A 15,960-nucleotide genomic window follows, 5' to 3' on the forward strand; every position below is an offset into this window, starting at 1 on the left:
CACGTATGGGTATCCAACCTAGACTGATACACCAAGGGCCGAGGGAGCTTATCAATCGGAGGATTTGGGGAGATAAAAGACGGCCAAATAAAATAGTTAGTGATAGATGGCCCGAGAGATTCAGAGAGACTTCGGAATGATGGAGAAGAAATTGATAATATGACAGTGCTTGGGCTAGCAGATCACCCCCAAGACGGAGGTTCCTTTACAGAAGAATAGGAGAATTGCCGAGGCGGTTTAAAGTGAGAAACCAAGTGGCAAAGTAGTTCATATCGGTGGCTACAATGTAGAATAGTCGGAGTGGAAGGTGCTCTTCGGTTCCTTAATTATTTTATTTTATTTTCTTGTGTTTTTCTACTGGGGTGTTGAAAAATGAAGGTGAATAGTATACGGCTAAAGCAAAACAACTTATGTTACGTATGGTTCTAGACGCCGTATTTGCTAGGAGGTATAAAGCTATTTACAACAAAACTATACCATTTGAAAATTATATCCTATCATCTCTACTCATGTTTTATCCTTTATATCTCAAGTTATTGGGAATGAGAACACACCATAATTGTGACGAACTGACCAATGCCTACTATATAGAGCGATGCGCATACCAAGTCTTCGACTTGGTATTCTGGTCTTTTTAGTAGCTCAGTTGGTAACTGTCCTACTAAACGGTCTTGGCGGGTAGAAGCGCACCTACCACTGCCAAGCCCGTGACAATAATCTCGCGTCAGTATCTTAAGCTACCTCAAGCACAGCCGTTGCCCTGATATTGCAGTATAGAAACGCTCAACGGAACATCAAGACCCCAATTGATTCCGTTGTGACTTCAAAGTTGATACAACCTGGAAACAATATGGGTCGCGAATGCTGAGGACCGTTGACACCGGATGTTCCGCACCCAGTAAGGCCATCAGACTCAATGAGTCTAGGTCAATATGAGACAAGATTTCTTTCATGGATAAGTATCCATCGTGTCTAAAACGCTGTTTCTTCAAACCCAACACCGATACCAGAAAAATAGCTGACCCATACAAAGTACTCAATTGCTTCAACGCAAAGGTGCAGAGATTGAAACGTTGAACCAGGGCTTTTTTCCCATTTCCAGGTGACTCTGAGTTCATCCCTCCCAAAATCGTGAGACACATGCGACAAATAACGGCAACACTAGTTGTGGGAAGAGAATAAAGAAATTTCTGGTAGTACAGATCCTGAAGCACGTCTGTCACTTGGACGGCATCTAATTGTAGCGAGCCCTCTAACGACTGTTTTGCCTCATGGGTACAGCATCCTGTATTTTCGTTGATTGCCTGCAATTGGCGGTGAATGGTGAATCGAATCTCGAGGAATGCTAACCTAATCCACGCCCTGTGGCAGTGGAGGATTCGATCTGCTTGATCTTGCAGTGGGTATAGTTGTACACGATAAACGAGATTCTCAGGAAGGTAAATTTGCCATCGGAACAGGTCTTATTTGCTCAAGTCTAGATTCGCTTCGGCGATTCTTATCGAAAGTGGGTCATCGGGACTTTGTTGGTTTTTCCATTGATGGAGAGCACGGTTAACGAACCGACAAAGCTTCATTTTATCAATGAAAATGCGCCTCAAGCTGTATTGATGGGCAGCAAAGTTTGCAGCAACATCAGCTACCCTAGACGGTCCCAGAAGCGGAGGGAAGTCATCGATTGTGCTCATCGGTATCTCCAAAGCAGCGTCATCTTCAATACTGGGAGATTGCTGTAGCCCTAGGGCGACTAGTTTATCTCGCGTGTAAATGGACCACCAGAGCCGTTTCCGTAATCTCCACTGTTCATCTTCTTCTTTGGACCAGTCAAGAACAAGAATGTTGACTCGTGCTAGCGAGATGCGGATATCTATCTAGTGGCGACCGTCTTTCTGCGTATCGCCACCCTCGTACCAGTAGGACATCAGCAGAAGGCTCTGGATTACGTCCAGTTGATCATCTTCGCAGTCGAGGTCATACAGCCCCTATTCCAGAGATCCTATATCAGTCTTGAACTCTAATTGGGAATGGAAACGAAGCTCATATACCCGAACCCGGCGATAGAGCGTTGAACATGCTGTCCGCCTGGACAGGAAGCCAGCGCCATAGAGGTGCTTAACATTCACAAACATTGCCCCTGCAAACATCAAAGCTTCGAATAGTAGAATTCCAAGAAGCGATGAACCCTCACCATCGCAGGTCTCCTGATTAGATTTATCTTCCAGAATCATCGGCAAGAACCGATTTAGGTCGAGAAATGGAATATGAGGGTGCACATGACGAATGTAGGATTGGACGAGTTCATCACGCAACACCACGTCTGGTGTATCGAACGCACCCGCTTTTACAAGAAAGTCAATTTCATCCCGGCCCAATCGCGGTGGTTGTGGGCGAAAAAAGAAGAGGGCAAAAAGTCCAAACGGGACCGAGGGGATGGTTGATCTCCAAAAAGAGATTGTCTAAGGGAAATGTCGATACCACGCCCGGAGTCTGTTGCATAATGGATCTGGGATTCCCTGAGACAATACACCAGTGGAGCACTTGCGCTGAAGCTCGTTGTCGCGGCCAGCTCGTTGTCGGATTACGTTAACATTCGGGCCCTCATAATCAGAATTATATGCAGCGTATTTTCGATTACTATGTTTGATCGGCGCCACCCCAGGATATCCAAGGATCGCCGCTATTCCGAATGCGTATCCTCTTGCGAGTCTCGGGGGCATATATGCCACTGGATATAAATTCCCTCAACTATGAAAAGCAAATATTGACTGTCTTCCCGGACATCGTGTCTCACAAGCCAGATCTGCCCGCAGGTGAAATTCTCAGTTCGCGGAGAAACCGAGGTGTGCCTTGAGTGTTCGAGGCTGTTAGTCAGGATTCGCATCTTTCACCCGACAACTATTTGGATTATCTCATCATCCAAATGATGTCCCCTGCACCAAGATCGAAACGGCGGAGGGTTAGCTCGGCTTGCATTTCATGCCGTCAACTGAATTCACGAGTAAGTATGGCAAATTGTACAAGTTAGACTCTGTCCTACTTTTCTTCTTTTCTACAGATCAATATTTTACGGCTACTCCTCAGCGTCTTGCTTTGTTCCCGTCATTGCCCACCCACTTCGTCCACCCCCGCAAAGGCTGAAAAAGACTGACATTTTAGGTTCAAAAGTGCAGTGGTGACAAACCTTGCAATTTGTGTAAAGAAAATCAGATTGAGTGTTCGTATCAGGATGATGGACCTCTGAACAATCTCACAGGGCGAGGTATGCGATTTATCTCGACCTTCAATGAACGGCATACTAAGCAACTTAGTTAGGTTCTACGGTTAGAACGAAGACTGGACAATCTCGAAAAGAGAGTTCAACAGCTTCAACGAGCAAATCATGTGGACCCTTCAACTGGTGCAGCATATCAGTTGGCACATGGAGGTCCATCGTAGAATTCCTATGCTGTACAAATGAAGAGTTTGATCCGTAGTCTAGGATTTTATCTTGAAAAGTCTTATGGAGCATCCCAATTCCTTTAGACGAATGAGAGACAGACTTTATCTTCTTACTTCTATAAATATAATTTTAACATAGAAAATTAAATTGATCTATCATACAAAGAAGGTTGTGACTATCAAGAGGTCAATAGCATGCCACATCCCATTAAGCCCCCGCTACTATATACATCAGTTACCATGGCCACCAAAATCCTGCAACCGCGCCAACTCCCAGTACTGCCCTTTTGCCATCATCAACTCATCATGAGTCCCTCTCTCCACAATACATCCACGGTCAAAGACAAGGATTTCGTCTGCATGTGCAATTGTTTTCAGCCGGTGGGCCACCGCAATGGTCGTTCGAGGAATTATGGTGTGTTTCAATGCGTCTTGCACGACTCGCTCCGACGCTGTGTCCAACGCCGAAGTTGCCTCGTCAAGAAGACTGTACTTGGTCAGTATCTAGATTTTGCCATACGACTGGGAATGATAAATTGACTTACAGGATCTTTGGTCTCCATAGAAGGGCTTTAGCGATGGCCACACGCTGTCGTTGTCCACCAGAGAGATTGGATCCGTTGCCTGCCACGGGCGTGCTTAGTCCCGAGGGAAGGGACGACTGATTTCATTCACATTAGCACCGGCTGAGTTTTATTTTAGGAAAGAATCACTTACCAAAAAGCCTTCCAAGCTGACGCTCTTCAGAGCCGCCAGCATTTCTTCATCTGTCACATCCTCGTCACCACTCTGCAAACACTCACGCAGATCGTCACCCACCAAGGATGGGCTTTGGTCAACTAGCGCTAGATATCGGTGGTAGCTTTCCGGCTCGTAATCATCAATCTCTTTATCCCCTAGCAAGATTCTTCCGGATTCTGCAAGATAGAAACGTTCGATAAGATTGATCGCCGAGCTCTTACCGCTTCCACTGGCTCCTACCAAACCAACAAAACGACCGGCAGGGGCCTCTAGACTGACATTGTTCAAAGAAAGTTCGGTCGGACGTGAGGGATACCTAAATTTGACATTTCGCAAGGAAAGATCTACCAGAGGGTTCGGTGCAGGCAGCTCTTTCTGACGTATATTTGGTGAGTGCAGTGGAGAGCCTTGCATTAGTTGCTTGAGTTGCTCAACTGCCGAACGAGCACCTGCAATGTCAGGGGCATGCGAGAACATAGCCGCTGATGCTTGAGAGCCACCGACAATAGCTACAAAGCAAATGTAGAATTGTCGGATAGTGTACTCGCCGGTCGCGATGAGGTGCGTGCCCCCATACCAGAATACAATGGCAATGCTGAATATGGCGAGTGATGTCGTGAGTGCATATGCAATGCTGAATTTCACCCATTTTGAAGGCAAGTGGTCGCGAGAGCTTTCATCGCTGAACTTTTCGATGACTATATTTTCAAGACCGAGCACTGCTACAGTCTTGATGGCACAAATACCCTCGTTGGCAACTGCAACTGCGCTAGAATCACGTTGAATGCACTCCTGCACTCTCTCGATCATGGAGTATTGAAGATAGCCAGCGACAACTATGAGAGGGATGGTGGCTGTAGCAACGCCGGCAAGCTTCCACCCATATATCCAGCCTATTGAGATTCCTGCGACGAGCATGGTCAGAGATTCGAGAACCAGGCCAAGTGATGTTCCAGATACTCCAACGATCTTCGGTATTCCGGATGAGAGAAACCCGATTAAATGACCTGTCGAGTTTTCTGTCTTGCCAAAGAAGGGAAGTTCCTTGTGAAGAAGCGCATTGAACAGACTTGAGCGAGCTCGGAGATTAAGTTGAGATGCGGCAATGGCAAAGCAGTAACCTCGTACACAGTATATTCCAAAAACAATGATCCCGTAGATCAAGTACATTAGAGCCCAAAAGTCTGTGGTATGACCTGCTGTGCTTAGACTGGGGCTTATGATGGATATAACCGCGTTTCCAAAGAAGATTGAGTGGGCAGGATAGCTTATACCGGATAGAACACTGCAGATCAGACCCCAGGTAGTATATGTCATTTCGGGTCTACTAAGATTCCAGACAAACATTATACTCCGGCGGGACGAAAACGACCAGAAGGGATTCTTCTTCGAAGGCATAGCTTCAGGAAGGCTTTGTGTAGACCCGTCTTCAAGATACTCGGTCTCGTGGATTAGAGGTAACGGCTGCTTTTTTGGATCTTGCACTGGCGTTCGATCTTCTTCTGTCGAAATATCGGATTGTAGTGCTTGCTGCTTCACTAGATTGCTGTATAATGTATCATTGGCCATTAACTCGTCATGTGTCCCTTGTTCCACGACTCGGCCGGTGTCCATAACAAAGATCTTAGCCGCCTTCTGAACCGTCGAAAGTCGATGAGCTATCACAATAGTAGTCCGCCCATGCGAGGCTGCGTCAAGCGCTTTCTGGACTTCCTTTTCACTTTGACTGTCTAATGCCGCCGTGGCCTCATCAAGCAGCAAAATTGGCGGCTGGGATACAATAGCACGCGCTATTGCAATTCTTTGCTTCTGGCCTCCAGAGAGAAGTGACCCTCCCGGCCCTAGAATCGTATCGTAACCTTCGGGAAGGCCCATGATGAACGAGTGGACCTGAGCAGTCTGAGCAGCTTTGGCTACCAGCTTTCTCGTGCCCGCGGAATCTAAATTCTATTCATTATGGTCAACAATTTGGCCCCGACTATGCCCATGAAATGACGACAGCATACCTTTCTCGTGGTAGTATTTAAGCCATAGGCAATATTCTCATGAATAGATGCGTGGAACAAAGCAACGTCTTGGTTGACATACCCAAACTGCGACCTGAGCCAAGAGATATTCAACTCATCAATCGGTTTGTGATCCAGCACTATTCGACCACTAGTAGGTAAATATAGTCTCTCTAGAAGGGCCACTATTGTCGACTTCCCTGAGCCTGACGGCCCAACGAGAGCCACAGTCCTTCCTGCGGGTACAATGAGATCCACACGGTCCAGGATCGGTTGGTCCGGCCTGGATGGATAGACAAAACTCAGATTCTCGAATTTGATATGACCCTGCACCGAGCTCATCTTTCTTCCCGTGTCCGATAATGCATTGATTGGCGAGACACGGTCAATTGAAGAGAAAACCCGGCCTGCTGCGTTGTTGGCCTGTGTGATGGCGAGAACAAATGGCATTGCTTTACCAAGCTCAGCACCCGCAATAGAGCTTGCATATAGAATAGTCAACGCCTGTGCAATGGTGCATGTTCCTTCGTGAAAGAGACGATTGGCTTGCCAGAACTGACGAGAAGAAGGTTAGCGGGAGCAGGGTAGAGTCTGATAGGGAGGTGCATACTCCGATTCCATTTGCCCAATGTAGTACCATGAAGGCACTTGCAACCATCATGCCAAAAACCAATCGCTCCCGAGTTTCCAAAGCCGTGGGACGCAGTAGGGCGAGATGATATTTCTTTCCGTACCGCGCCTGGCTTCTATAGGCAATAATGTTCCGCATTGCACTGAAAACATCTTGAGCCAAGTTATCAACTCGGACGTACTCAGCCAAAGTCTTTCCTTGTATCTGGGTCAAGATAGTTCCCAGTACCCCTATTGCCAGAATAAGAGCAACTGGCTGGCATAGCATTATGCACGCAAAGTACCAGCTTTGCGTGAACGTGACGACAATTGCAATCACGAACCCAGAGAAGCCGGTGATAAGGAGGCCCATTTTCTGTGAAATCCCCTCATGGATCAATTTCATGTCTTGATCCATGACTGAGGTGATTTCCCCTGTCCCGGCTACATCGAAGTACGCGGCGTTTTGCTGCAAAATGGCAGCGAGGTACTTCTGTCGAAGATGGCTAGTAATACTATCGCCAATGTGGTTAAAGCCCCATGAGCTGAACATCGTCGTCACAAGCGATCCGATTGCTTATCGAGAGATTTAGTCAACGGAGATTCTTCCCCACATTCCAATGAATCACCAACCTATGTACACCAATTCCAAAGTCAAACTTCTGACTGAACCAGCAACGTCGAGCAAATCATTTGGTCCATTGTTAAGTGCTTTAACAAACTCATCGGACAAGGATCCGAAAACAAACTGTCGTTTAAATGACACTATTCAGAGTCTTTTATCTGCTATGTGTAAGAGGACTAAACTTACAGTCATCAGGGGCATCGCTGCACCGGCAGCAACTGCACAACATGCTGATAAGAACAATCCGCACAACTGCAGTCTAGTCGCATACCGATAGATCGAGAAGAAGTTCGCTTTACTGGGCTCGACATGAATCTGACAGTTAATCACGTCGTCGACGTTCTGAGAGTCGGGAGCGTGTGATTGAGTCCGCAAAAGCGAGACCTGGGAATGCATCGTTGGCCTGGATGTACTAATCCAAAGAACAGAAGTCGAATCGCACCCTGGCAAAAGCCCATAGTGCTACTCAGGAGAAACTGCAACTGGTTTTCCCTTTTCCCGATGCATGCATTTCACTCCAAATGCCGCGCCCTGCATGCCTGGCCAAAAGCCTGAATCGTTCAACTGATAGATCAGACGCAAGGATAAGTCCCCAGCATGAGAAAATAATCTATCGGATATGGGGGGAATATTACTCATATATCAAATGGTGGGATGTGATATAACTAGTTGCTAATTTCCCAATATATTACATGTCAACCAAAATGGTCGCAGTAAGGGGGAAGGATGCAGCCGTTGCGCCTGAAGACCATTCAGACCCTCCTTCAATCGCCAATTGGACTTTTAACATTTCTGGCATGGAGACAGTATGTTGCTGTCGATAATAAATAGATTTATTTCGTATTGTACATACAATCTGCCTGAAAATCAGCGGCCCATTTCCTTTTTATCGATCCCAATCCCTCATAACCATAAAATATTATTTCTCCATCTGAGGTCAATATGACAAAACCCCGAAACAGTAAAATTGGCTCAACTAGTCCAGCTGCCAAATACCTGCATGCCCAATTTTTGAAATGTATCGACCCAGCGCCATCATAGGAAAGTAATGTGAATACAGAGAATACCCTAGATAGAAGTGATTCGGAAATCCCACCCCGGTGTATGGTCTCTCTGGCCACGAAGCCCCATTCTTGCTGACTGCTGTTTGGGTCGAGACAAGATATTGAACACCACGAAAAATTGCTCGATGTGTAGGATGCAACGAGGTAAGCAGGGCCATGAGTGCCCAGGCGGATTGTGAGGCTGTCGAGGGGCCCTGGCCTGCGGCACTGGGATCTCGATAAGTATCGAGAGACTCCCCCCAGCCGCCGTCGCTGTTTTGGAATGAGAGCAGCCAGTCGACTCCTTTTTCCATACAATCCCCAATCCGGACGTCTGTGGAGCTTTGAATAAACTTCATTTCTGCAAATCCACAAATCACGTTGCTTGTGCCATAAATATAATTGGCTCCCCAACGTCCAAACCACGCTCCGCCAGCGTCTTGCTCGCTGACGAGGTACTTCATTGCTCGGTCGGCCGCGGACATCATCGCAACTTTCATGTCTCTCGGCACAAGTGACTTCTCACGGGAGTCAGTCTTCATAACTAGACCGAAGGCCTCGATAACACGCGCAGTTACGTCGGCTGTGGATGGATCACACATAGCCTCCATATCACTGAAGGGTATCCGGTTGAAGAAAAGCTTGTCGTTCCCACGATCAAAGGCACCCCAACCTCCATCCGTATTTTGCATGCCCAATATCCATTCAATGGAACGAAGAACCGGCTCTGAATCAACTGAGAGGGGGTTTTGTTTCATGAAAGCGAGAACCGCCGCCGCAGTATCGTCAACATCGGGGGCCCAAGCGTTGTGATACTGGAAGGTGAACCCTCCTGATCTGAGCTTCGGGTTGAGAACTTTCCAGTCTCCCTGTAGTCCGAGGGCCTGACGTTTTCTGACCCAAGAAGTCGATCGACGGATATATTTGTTCTCGGTCGGAAGTCCGGCGTCGAGCAGGCCAATCGTCATGAGAATGGTGTCCCAGACTGGGGATATGGAAGCCTGCATGCGCTTTCCATTTTGATCGGACCAAATAAAGCTTTCCAACCCATGAAGACCTCTCTGAACTGGACGAGAATCGATGCTATATCCTTCAACAATAAGGGCAATGAGGGATGCGTGCATTTGAGGATAGCATCCCGCCCAGGTGCCATCCTCATCTTGATGTTCAAGTACAAAGTCAAGGCATCGTTGACGGGCGTAAATTCTCCAAGGAAAGTTCCTCAATCCATTGACAGCATGTAGGATATTGTCAATCACGGTAAAGCCCAGTGAGGTCAGGTCCGCCTTCCAAGGCTTCCACAAGCTGGGCGAATACGGAGCTTGTTTGTCCTTGGGGTCGCACCATAGTTCGTCCAGGAATGTGTTGACTTCTGATCTTCCATTTGGGAGTGCGAAAATGGGCCGGTGGTGGCTAACGAGCAGCAAGGGCACAACAGTTAACCTTGCCCATGATGCCATGTTGTAAATACTAAAAGGGGCCGAGGGTGGCACGAGTATCAGATCTGGAGGCATTTCTGGCACGGCCTTCCATGGGACAAGTCCAAAAATTGCAAGAAAGAAGCGTGTGAAGATCCGAACTCGAGCCACACCACCGGCTGCTAGGATGGAGTTCCGTGCTTTTGTCATTTCTGGATGCTCAGGCGAGAGGCCGAGGAGTTTCAGCGCGAAATATGCCTCGACACCAAACGATACATAACCACCCAGGTCGGGCGCTAAACCCCACGAGCCATCCGGATTTTGTTCGGATAGGATCCAAGATATCCACGTTTCGGGGCTGGGTATTTCGAGGCCCAAGGCGTGTCGAAGCATGATATATTCCGCGGTGTTTGAGACATTGGATTTGACTTCGCCGCACCAATGTCCATCGGATCGTACTAGCTCTTTGGTGAAGCTGGCCGCTTGCTGTAAACATTGCTTGGCTTCCACCGCTACTGACTTGGAAAGCAACTGATCATCCATAGCAACGAAAGGCCACTCACTCGAAGATCGATTCCTCAATATCTGAGGAACAAAATGAAGTAAGCCATGGGGGGGTTTGAAATAGACCACGGTTTTCCTGATAGCTAGCGTGGCGCAAAGCCTTCCACCGCCATCTACATAGACTAGCTTCACGCCCTCAGAGATGTCATTTACTATCTATCACATATGCAAGAATTCTCGATCCGCTGTCTATGCAGCCTCTTCAGGCATGCCCCTTACATAGAACACGAAAGCTAACCAAGGTAGCATGCAGAAGGACTGAACTAGAATCATTCACAGGACCACGTTTTGCAGCAACATTATTTTATTAATCGATGGAACCTTTTCAAATTTCTGAGAAACAACAACCTCCCACGAGGAACCATGTTGTTAATCTTTGCTATGTCTGGATACGGGATACTCCAAAGATGCCTCCTGGTATTTATAATGATCAGAGCTTGTATTATTGCCTATCGACTTTTTTTTCACCCTCTCAAATGCGTGCCGGGCCCCAGACTCGCAGCAGCGACAAGCCTCTATCTCAGATATCACGAAGTCAAACATGGAGGCCTCACGAAAAGCCTTCCTCATCTGCACAAGCTCTATGGTGAGGTTTTCCGTCGTGGCTTTCTATCAATACCACTGACCATTTGGCTCTTTTGTGACTACAGAATCTGATGTAATTCGAATTGCACCCAACCACGTACATATCAACGATCCCAGAGTCTATAAGAGGTTGTAAATTTTCTCTTCTTTCAGGGAGCTATGCTGATATGAATACAGGGTGTATAGCTCAAAGCCGGCTTTTATGAAATGCAGCGAGTTTTATGCATCGGCCCGGGGCGTGCATACGATCATCACCACAGACGACCCTGAGCGCCATCGTGCTATGCGAAATACAGCATTACCTCTGTTCGCTTCGCGAGAGATGGATGATGTATTTCGAATTGGAAGGATTCAAGTCAAGCGAGCTGCAGACTCCATGATGCAGAGTAGCCAGGAGGGCAAACCTGTGGACCTTCTGAGTTATTTCAAAGCAATGATGGTAAGCCCTACCTCGAGCTCAAAGTCGTGAATAGAATCTAACAGAAGAGGGAAAATAGATCAACATCACCGCGGGTACATATCTTTGCTCAAAAGAGCTGGTCTGCTATTCGGCGCCCAATTCCGGATGGATGACTGCGCACAATTTCGTCGATGGATATCGATGGCTAAGTGAGCAAACCTTTTTATTTTCACTTCTTTGAAAGGGAATTGAGAGATCAAAAGAACACCGAAAAGTAGAATCGTCTTGAACATCACGTTGATAATTGTGTAGTTGGCGATATTCCCTTGATTCTTCCGCTTGGTTTGAAATTTCTCGAATTTTTCCCTAGCTGGATTAGCAGGGTCAATGTTGGCTTCAAAGAACTTTACGAGGTATCTACATTGACCCATGTGAGGAGCGAGCAGCGCTAAAAGCTTGTAGCATTGCAGGAGTGTTGGAAACGAGTTACTGATTTCTAGAAAAACAAATGGCCACGCAAAGTCGATACTCAACCAACGGACAGTGTTACACCTGGAGAATGAAATTGGACAAAGTCTCAGCAGGAGTGATGTCTCAAGCTTGTTCCAACAAGCAGCAGTCTTCTTGATTGCTGGTAAATCCCCCTCTATCACACTCACTATTGCATGTTTCTATATTCTGAAGTCGCCACGTATCAAGGACAGGCTTCAGACTGAGCTGGATGAGTTCGACAAAAGAACGCCTGGGGGTATTTCTGGTCCACAGCTTGACTGGAGGGCACTGACTCGGCTAGCTTATTTGGTATGTCGTATACACGAGTTTATGCTTATTTGTGGCAGAAGCTCGCTGAAGCGCTAACCTCTTGCATAGGATGCTGTGGTCAAAGAAAGTTTACGTATAGTACCACCAATTCCGGGCCTTTTACCAAGGGTGGTCCCCACGGAGGGAATGGAGATAGGGCCATATTTTCTACCGGTTGGAGTGTGTTCTGAGTCTTCCTCTTTTATAACGAAACCAAATCTTTAACACGCGTATCAGGCACGCATCTCTGGAGCCCTGCTTGCCTTCCACCACAATGAGACCGTTTTCCCCAACCCTGGTTGCTTTAATCCCGAGAGATGGCTACAAGCATCCCCTGATGAGCTTCAGGCAATGGAACAGCACTTCATGCCATTCAGCAAAGGATCCAGGGCATGCATTGGGTTGCAGTAAGTCGTAAGATCTTTTGTTCCCCATGCTCAAGGAAGATACCTGACCCGTTTTCCAACAATCCAGACAGGCGTACATTTACATGTTCACCGCTTTAGCCCACATTTGGACCCAATTTGATATGGAAGCTGTAGAAAGGATCCCGGAGACATTGGACTGGAAGGACCAAACTGGAGCAGTTCCGGTGACTCCTCTTGTTAGACTTAGACCAAGAGACGAGATTTGATTGCTCTTTGTGGCTTACATTAGTATGCATAAAATTCGGGATTATAGGTAGTGGAGAGGTGTGACATATCCAAAATACGAGGGATCCTGATCACTTCAGAATGTACGAGACGCAGATCGGGCGGGTTTTGCTAATGCAGTAAGTAGGTAGTAGCGTGGTCGCGCCGATCCAGGTGCTTCGAAAGAAATGCAAGGGATGTACTCCGTAGCTCGATAACCAAGCCAAAGTTTTTTCTCCTGCATGTTTGAAACTATATCTTTATGTGAGCTGTCAAGGGACAAACGCAAAGGGAAAAGCAGCGTCTTTCCGTGCTAGACGACCTTAAACTCCCTACATACAGGCAGACTTTTGTCCACCAGCGGAGTTTTTATGTCCTGTTTTGTGTTTTACTGCATGCGTATTGGGCTCTCTAACTATGATGGTAGCGAATACCTTTGCTGAAAGCCAAGCCGAATCCAACGGTCAAAATCGGTCAAACACTGATGGTGAAAGACCCGTGTCTTCATCTTCGACGCAGGGTGAGCTTGCCTATTCTTCTGATTGAAAAGAAACTGTACTTTTCAGCACTTTCTGCTTCGAAATGACCATGATGTTAAACATGAAACCGCTACAGACCACAACGTCCAGGTAGAGTTCGCGACACCGTCAATCAAGCTGAATATCGTCATCCAAACAATCGGCACCCAAGGAGACATTCAACCCTTCCTCGTCCTTGGCGACGAGCTTGTCCGGCAAGGCCACCGGGTTCGCATCGCCACACATGCCACGTACGCCTCCGCCATTGCGACAGGGTACTCTCAACTAGAGTTTTTCTCTATCGGCGGTGACCCTGCTGAGTTGATCTCCTATGGACGGAAAAATTCCGGGTATGTTCATGAGCTCAAGACCCTGCAAGCCCGTCTCCAAGGGAAGAAAATCCCGATGATGTCCGACATCATCAGTGGATGTTGGAGGTCGTGTGTGGACGATGATCCGGATACTGGGGCGCCGTTTGTTGCAGATGCGATCATTGCAAGTCCGATCGTCTTTTCGCATGTGCATTGTGCGCAGGCTCTTGGGGCGGTGCCGGTTCACCTCATGTACACTATGCCTTGGTCGAGGACGAGGATGTTCCCGCACGCGATCACCAGAGTGGGTGTTGGACGGGCTATGAAGCCTGGTCGTCGTAATTGGATTTCTTATGTGGCAACCGAGTGGATGGTGTGGCTGTAGTAAGGTACCCTCGGTTCCCCGGGTGTCGTACCTAGAAATATTGTGGTTCATTAACGGTTTGTTTAGTCTAGGAGATACCATTAATCAGCTGCGAGTTTCTCTTGACCTGGCCCCCGTTCCGATGAAACTGGGCTCAGTATTGCACGAGACATTGAAAATCCCATTCACATATTTCTGGCCTCCATCCTTGGTGCCAAAGCCAGATGATTGGCCCGCACATATAGGTAATGTTGCCCTCTACGGCCCGTGCGGTTGGAGCCCGTAACTCCTTGTCGGAACTAATGAACAATCAAAGAGGTATCTGGTTATATCAGCAGCTATCTTCCTTCGCATGAGCCTTCGCCTGAGCTGCAGGAGTTCCTCCGCTCGGGATCGACACCCGTATACATTGGATTCGGAAGCATCGTTTTGGACGAGCAGCAGAGCCAAGAGCTCACAGACACGGTCATGGCAGCTATCTCCCTTGCCGGGATCCGTGCATTTGTTGGGAAAGGATGGTGCAAGCTAGGTAGCCTTGCCTGCAGCCACAAAAATGTACTTTTCATAGACGACTGTCCGCATGAATGGCTTTTCCAACATGTCAGCGCAGTAGTCCACCATGGGGGCATTGGAACCACAATATGTGGGCTTAAGCATGACCGTCCAACCGTCGTGGTGCCTTTTGTTGCGGAGTGAGTATTCACCCATGTCTTCTGGCGCATATGTTACCAGGGGCTTCTTTTGCCAGTATTGATACGGACATTCTCCAATAGCCAGAGATTCTGGGGCCATATAGTTGCAGGCACAGGTGCAGGTCCTGCTCCGATCCCATATACGTCTCTTACTCCTCGCCGCTTGGCTGCGGCCATGCGCCACTGCTTGACCGATCAGGCAAAAGCGGCTGCACGGCAGGTTGGGACGAAGCTACGAGCAGAAACACGAGGTACATCGAATGCAGTCCAGTCGTTCTATCGAAATCTCCCTTTGCGTCGAATGCGGTGCGACTATTTGTTTGATCAGCCAGCCGTTTGGAGCTATGGGCGGGCCAATGAAGAGATCCAGCTCTCCAAAGCTGCAGCGTGGATACTTATCTGCCACGGTAGAATACGTGCACAGGACTTGAAAATTTACCAGATCAATCCGTACGGCGCATTAGACTGCGGCACATCACGTAATCTCGTGACAGTGATCATTGGTGTTTTCGTCAGGGTTTTATCAGGTATGTGTCCCTTGACGTTAAGACCGCCAGTAGGGGAAGACAAACTAATGTGTTTCTTGATTATTTGCACCTCCAGCTCTTTGGCATGCAGTGTTATACCTTCTCGGTGGACGTACAAATATCATGAATGCCCCTCCTAGGAGCCCTGCCAGCTTCGGTACAGAGGCCGCTGTCGTCAAAGCCAGACTAAGGGAAGGACAGTACGTGGCAGAAAAAATGTCATCGGAAACGCAATCTGTTGTTTTGGGGAATTTCGACGCCAGCTGTGGAAAAGATCGGAATTTAGATACTTTCTGTCTGTGAGTTGTCTGTCTGAGATCAGGAATAGAAGTATCTACGACGGGTTTGAGTCTATTCCTATCGGATTTTCAGGCTTCTATTTGATTGAATGGATACGATTGTTAGAGCCCTAATATAGTCTTTATAAACTATGATATTAGGAGAAAATCTAAGCCGGAAATGCTGGTGGATGTCGAAAAGCAGTGCTGTATATCTACTCACACGGCAATTAATGATGTGAAAAGGCTCCACACCTCTGCGGTTCAATAGGTACTACAAAGTGGACAAGTATCTCTATAACAGTCTGTGGCAGAAATATGTGGGTCTACCGAAGAAGTGATTATTCAACCGATTTTATATGATCATATTCAAATGAATGAAAGTCTTCATTCAACTAACTACACGAT

The 15,960-nt window shown here is 47.5% G+C and overlaps 3 protein-coding genes across 3 annotated transcripts; 1 reads left to right on the forward strand and 2 right to left on the reverse strand.

Annotated features, from left to right (window-relative positions):
* Positions 1–3,669: 3,669 nt before the first annotated feature.
* KD926_005818 (ABC transporter ATP-binding protein) lies at positions 3,670–7,815 on the reverse strand (the record flags this gene model as incomplete). The annotated part of the gene is made up of 7 exons (XM_053097719.1): positions 3,670–3,925; positions 3,984–4,099; positions 4,156–6,126; positions 6,186–6,740; positions 6,796–7,370; positions 7,428–7,542; positions 7,606–7,815. The coding sequence occupies 7 exons, from the start codon at positions 7,813–7,815 to the stop codon at positions 3,670–3,672; spliced, it is 3,798 nt and encodes a 1,265-aa protein (XP_052960856.1).
* Positions 7,816–8,395: 580 nt separating this feature from the next.
* KD926_005819 (terpene cyclase/mutase family protein) lies at positions 8,396–10,423 on the reverse strand (the record flags this gene model as incomplete). Its single annotated transcript, XM_053097730.1, has 1 exon — positions 8,396–10,423. One exon carries the CDS (start codon positions 10,421–10,423, stop codon positions 8,396–8,398), a length of 2,028 nt encoding a protein of 675 aa, XP_052960857.1.
* Positions 10,424–10,920: 497 nt separating this feature from the next.
* KD926_005820 (GT1Gtflike) lies at positions 10,921–15,577 on the forward strand (the record flags this gene model as incomplete). Its single annotated transcript, XM_053097741.1, has 13 exons — positions 10,921–11,030; positions 11,207–11,468; positions 11,527–11,638; positions 11,974–12,230; positions 12,300–12,410; positions 12,468–12,637; positions 12,705–12,822; positions 13,290–13,382; positions 13,429–14,075; positions 14,143–14,337; positions 14,394–14,747; positions 14,829–15,274; positions 15,351–15,577. The coding sequence occupies 13 exons, from the start codon at positions 10,921–10,923 to the stop codon at positions 15,575–15,577; spliced, it is 3,102 nt and encodes a 1,033-aa protein (XP_052960858.1).
* Between the last annotated feature and the right edge of the window lie 383 nt (positions 15,578–15,960).

This window comes from Aspergillus affinis (genome assembly GCF_023601865.1).
Source record: "Aspergillus affinis strain CMG 70 chromosome Unknown NODE_2_length_704391_cov_89_054091, whole genome shotgun sequence".
In the NCBI taxonomy this organism is placed as follows: domain Eukaryota; kingdom Fungi; phylum Ascomycota; class Eurotiomycetes; order Eurotiales; family Aspergillaceae; genus Aspergillus; species Aspergillus affinis.